Source organism: Chelonoidis abingdonii, chromosome 11, assembly GCF_003597395.2.
Source record: "Chelonoidis abingdonii isolate Lonesome George chromosome 11, CheloAbing_2.0, whole genome shotgun sequence".
NCBI lineage: Eukaryota > Metazoa > Chordata > Testudines > Testudinidae > Chelonoidis > Chelonoidis abingdonii.
In genome coordinates this window covers 62,380,560-62,386,248 of record NC_133779.1, presented here as the reverse complement: position 1 = coordinate 62,386,248, position 5,689 = coordinate 62,380,560, and the positions used below count along the sequence as shown (strand labels likewise).

General features: G+C 63.4%; 1 protein-coding gene across 1 annotated transcript in view; it reads right to left on the bottom strand.

Annotated features, from left to right (window-relative positions):
- Positions 1-1,597, bottom strand: part of ERFL (ETS repressor factor like) — a 6,107-nt gene extending 4,510 nt beyond the window's left edge. The window contains exon 1 of the mRNA XM_032771875.1: positions 1,420-1,597. Within this exon, the coding sequence (XP_032627766.1) occupies positions 1,420-1,597 (178 nt within the window). The remainder of the gene's footprint in view (positions 1-1,419) is intronic.
- Positions 1,598-5,689: the final 4,092 nt, after the last annotated feature.

The following is a 5,689-nucleotide window of genomic DNA, read 5'->3' as shown; positions in this document are numbered from 1 at the left end:
GGGGGGGCAGGTCCGAGGTCCCAGGGTCAGAGCAAAAAGAGCTGAGAGGGGCTGACGTCGCGGCGAGCCCCTCCCCCACGGACCCTGGGTTGGCCGGAGACGCCCGGGTAAAGCGCCCGCGGGCTCCGGACTCCGGCCCGGGCAGGCGAGCGGCTTCCAGCCCCGTAGCGGAGTTCGTGGGGGGGGAGTCCCCGCTGCCCCCCACTGGTGTCGGTGTCCGCGACCAGAATCCTGCCTGGGGCAGAGCAAGGTCCGTCCTGCGCAGGGTCTGTCTGCGGCCGGCGAGCGGTGCCCGGGCCCATTTCCGGCGTCCGGCGGGGGCAGGCGTGTAAGAGGAGAGCCAGGTGTGTCCGTAAGTGTGTGGGGGGGTCCGTGGCTCCGTGTGTGTGTGTGGGGGTGTCTGTCACAGTCCGTGTCCGTGTGTGCGCGTATCCGTGTGTCCATGTCCGTGTGTGTGTCCGTGTGTGTGTCCGTCCATGTTTGTAGCACAATAGTGTGTCCGTATGTATAGCGTATCCTTGTTTGTGTGTGTCTCCGTGTGTGTGTCCATGTGGGTGCGCGTGTCCGTGTGCGCGCGTGCACTGACTGGGGGGGGGTCCTGTCCCGTGGGAATTTCCGAGATTGTTTGAAAGTTTTTCCTGCTCCAAACCGAGACAAAATCACAAATATTTTCATGACCCAAGAAACTGAACCAACGTCCGTTTAGGTCCATTGGCCTTCGCTGGGGCTGAGTGCGCATATGCTGCCTTAATTTCCCGCTGCGGGCTCTGCTCTCCTGCTCGCGCTCCGGGGACCGACACTGCAACACCGGGTCCGGTCACCTCAACCGAGCGGCAGCCCCGGTCCTGTTGGACGCGCCAGCACGGGGCAGTCAGAGCATTTCCCCCCGTCCAGGCCCCAGCACGAGGCACCGACCTCGCGTCCCAAACCTGCTTGGGCTGCCACGGACACAAACACTAAACCCGTCAAATAGCGCTGAACAATTCCTGGCCTGCGTGTGTGGGGGAGAGAGACGAGAGAGAGAGACTCTGTGTGGGGGGTGTCGGTGTCGGGATGTGTGTGTGTGTCGGTGTCGGGGTGTGTATGTGTGTGTGTGTCGGTGTCGGGTTGTGTGTGTGTGTGAGAGAGAGAGAGAGAGACTCTGTGTGGGTGTGTGTCGGTGTCGGGTGTGTGTGTGTGTGTGAGAGAGAGAGAGATACTCTGTGTGGGGGGGTGTCGGTGTCGGGGTGTGTATGTGTGTGTGTCGGTGTCTGTGTGTGATAAAGAAAGTGTGTGTGTATGTGTGTGTGTTGGTGTCGGGAGGTGTGTGTGAAACAGAGACTCTGTGTCTGTGTCTGTGTGTGTGTTGGTGTCGGTGTGTGTGTGTGTCGGCGCGGGGTGTGTGTGTGTGTGTGCGCGCGCCCCCGGATTTAATCACACCGGCCTCTGCCCACACACTCGCTGATTGTCTCCGCAGCCCGGGGCGCTCCAGGCCGGTGGCTCGCGGACTCTCCAGACTCCGGTGCCCCGGCGGGAGGCGGATTTGTCCCCCCCCCGCAGGCGTCACCTCCCCGAAGAACCGCTCGCCGACAGCCTCAGCCAGACCCCCCCGTGGCATCGCACCGGGCACCACCGATCGCGACGGTCTCCGTGTTACGGGGGATTTCCCGAGCCCAGGGCTTGGCGCGGACCGAGCAACGCCGAGCGCACGGAGCCGCGTGGACACTGCACTGGCGTCGGGGCCCCTTGACCGGCGCTGGGCTTGGAGCCTGGTGCAAACCTCGGCAAATCTCCCGAGAAGGCCCCTGTGTGCCCGGTACCGGCACCCCCGGCTGAGCCCGGCGGGTGGCTCCCGGCTCCCTCCCAGTGCCGCCCCCCGGCTCTGGGTAACTCCGGAGGGGCCGAGCCGGTCACTTGTGGGGCACCGCTCGGCACTCGAGGTGCGGGGCAGGAAGGGGCCGCCGCGCAGGGCAGGACGTGCCGGGCCGACCCAGGCCCCAGGATGTTCCTGCCCTTTGTCTCAAGGGCCTCGTAGTCCGGGTGTGACCCACTCCGGCCCGGCCTCTTTGCCAGCCCCGTCCGCCTGTCACCGCCGCTCAGGGCAGAGCAGACCCGGTGCGCGGCCGCCTCCCGCAGGAGCCACACGGGGCGTTACACGGGGCGCTGCTCCGGGCCCTGGCCTGGCAGACCCCCCCGGGCCCGCTGGCCGGAGCTGGGCTCCGTTTCCGGCTCCCGCGGGGTGGGGCAGATCTTCTGCTGGGGGGAGACAGGCCGGGCCGTGGCTCTGTGAGGCTCCTTCGGGCCGGGCCGAGATCTCGCCTCTCTAGCGCGGCCCCCGGAATTCCCGGGACGCGTCACCCGGGCTCCGGGGCTGGCTCCAGGGCCCCAGGCGAAGACCCGGCACGTGGCGGGTAAATGATGGTCACGCCCCGTTTCCCGGGCCCTGCAGCGCGGGGTGTGGACGGGGCCGGCCCGGCAGCGGCGGACGGAGGGAGTCTTCCGGCGCCCCAGCTGTGTCTACACCGGGGCGCAGGGGAGGAATCTCTCCCGGCCCCGAGTGCCAGAGCTCGGGCGAGCTGCCAGCTCCTAGGCCCGGGTCTCTCGGGCCGGCTCTGGGCCTGGCGCGAGTTGTCCGCGGGGCTGCAGAGAAAAGCGGGATCTGGCAGCTAATGAATCAGCCAGGGGCGTCCCAGGGGCCGCAGCCCGGAGGCGGCGCCCGGCGGGGACAGGCACCTGCTGCTTTGACGGTCTAGGCTGCCCCACAGCCCCCGCCCCACAGCCCCGCTCCGGAGCCGGCTCTGCCCTGGCGCTGGGGTGTGCGCGAGAGAGGCCGTGCGTGGGTGTGTAACATTTACACACACGGAGACAGGTGTGCAGCATGTGTGGAAATCACACGCCCACACAGACCCCCTTCACAGATACACACGCATATAACACACACATCTATGCATGTGTGCTGTATATCTACACAGACACACAGAGTCTCTCTCTTGCACACACACAGACACACACATGCACACACAGAGTCTCTCTCTTGCACACACACACGCACACACCCGTACACTGCGTCTGACGAAGTGGGTATTCACCCACGAAAGCTCATGCTCCAAAACGTCTGTTAGTCTATAAGGTGGCACAGGATTCTTTGTCGCTTTATACACACACAGCATGTCTCTCTCTCTCTCACACACACATGCATGTACACACACACATGCACATACACATGCACACACACGCACACACACGTAGGTGCACAAAACACAGGCACACACAGATGCACACACATGCATGAGCACACACACACACACACAGGTGCGCACCCACATGGGTGGTCACACACAGAGGCACACACACACAAACACAGATGCACATACACACACATAGGCACACACACATGGGCACACACACAGGTGTGCACACAAGCATGCACAGAGGCACACACAGGCGTGCACACACACTTGCGCATACACACAATACACACAGAGATGCACACACAGGTGCACACACAGGCTCACACACACACGCACACGCACGCAGGTGTGCACACACACACACACACATGCACAGAGCATAATCGCAATAGCAAGCTGGTCGGGGCCTTTTGAACTCGCTGCCGCCAAGGCCCAGGAGCGGCGCTAGGGTTTTTCCGCCCTAGGCGGGGGTCCTTCCACACTCCCGGCAATTCTGCGGGGGGGGTCCTTCCGCGCTCCTAGTCTTTGGGGCACTTCGGGGGAGGGTCCCGGAGCGAGTGAAGGACCCACCCCAGAATTGCCGCCGATGACCCAGAGTGCGGAAGGACCCCCTGCCACCGAATTGCCGCTGAGGACAGCCCGCCCTCCCAAATCCTGGTGACCTAGGCAACTGCCTAGGTTGCCTAAATGGAAGCGCCGGCCATGCCAAGGCCCAGGAACCACCGCTTGTGGTTCTCAGCCGGGGGACACCCGGGGGACATCAGCTCCTCTAGAGATTTGCCCCGTTTTACACCGAGCTCCAGGACAAGCCCCAGCCAAGGGAGCACAACGTTCCTCCAGACGCCGAGGGGCTCGAGTCGCTCTGTGGCTGCACTGACCCGTGTCCAGCCACTGGTGAGGGGCCACTGGATTGACTGGAGGCTTCGCTAGCGACAGCGGCCAGGTCCCACTGCTCAGTCACTGGCTCTTGACTTCGGTAGTTTGTGTCTGAGTTTGTCAGTGAGTCCTTGTCACGAGAGGTGAAACTTGGGGGTGCACGAGACACCTCAGCCTCCCAAAGGGGGGTCTGGGTCCGGCAGGGCTGAGGCAGGTTCGTCCCACCTGCCCTCAAACCTCCAGCGACGGGACCCCCGGGGCATGGCCCGGAGTGGGGCCGGGTGTAAGGCCCAGGTGTTTAAGGGTGTCACCGCGGGTATGAAGCAGCCCAGCGGTCCCTGCCGTGGCGTGGGGCTCAGCTGCCTTAGGGTGTCACTGCTCCCCTGGGAGATGGCACCTGGGACGCGGGGGCCCTCAGGAGCCAGGGCCCCTGGTGTCAGCCCCTCTCTGGCCGGCGCAGCCCGAAACTGACTCGTCTGCCCAATAACCCGCTGAGATCGCCCGGGGAGTCAGAGCCCCAAAGCCAGTCAGCCGTGGCCGAGCAGGTGAGAGAGTGATCTCAAGTGTGCGTGTGTGTGTGTGGAGAGCTAGAGCTCCAGCTGTGTATGTAGTGTGTGTGTGTGTGTGTGTGTGTGTGTGTGTGTGTGGAGAGATAGAGCTCCAGCTGTATATGTATTGGTGTGTGTCTGTAGTGTTGTGTGTGTGCATGCACATGTGTGTGTGCGTGTGTGTAGAGATAGAGCTCCAGCTGTATATATACTGGTGTGTAAATGTGTATGTGTGTGTGCGTGCGTGTGTGCAGCATGATAGTGCTCCAGCTGTATATGTATTGGGGGGGGGGGTGTAAACATACAAACACACGGGCATGACAGCTCTGTGTCCATGTCCATTCACATGTCACGACACACACACACACCCAGAGCAGGATGGTGAGGGCTCCCTAGGGTGCTGGATGGCAGCTGGAGCCGTGGGTAGGGAGAGCGGGATGGACGGACAGAAGCGTGGGAATGGGAATAGATGAACAGATAGAGGCTGTAAGGGGACAGGCAGCGGGTGTCTGTGTGAAGCGAGAGATGAGGGGTCTGGGGAGGGAGGGAGGGATAAAGGGGGGTCTGGGGGTGGATGGAGGGATAGAGGAGGTGTCTGGGGATGGGTGGATGGATAAGGGCAGTCTGGGGGTGGATGGAGGGATAAAGGGGGGTCTGGGGGTGGATGGAGGGATAAAGGGGGGTCTGGGGACGGGTGGATGGATAAAGGGGGTCTGGGTGATGGAGGGATAAAGGAGGGGTCTGGGGACGGGTGGATGGATAAAGGGGGTCTGGGGTCGATGGAGGGATAAAGGGGGGTCTGGGGGTGGATGGAGGGATAAAGGGGAGTCTGGGGACGGGTGGATGGATAAAGGGGGTCTGGGGTCGATGGAGGGATAAAGGGGGGTCTGGGTAGGGGCGGCTCTAGACATTTCGCCACCCCAAGCACGGCAGCATGCCGCGGGGGGCGCTCCACCGAAGCCAGGAGACCAGCGGACCCTCTGCAGGCTCGCCTGCGGGAGGTCCACCAGAGCCACCTGCTGCCTTCCCGGCGACCGGCAGAGAGCCCCCGCAGCATGCCGCCCCAAGCACATGCTTGGCACGCTGGGGCCTGGA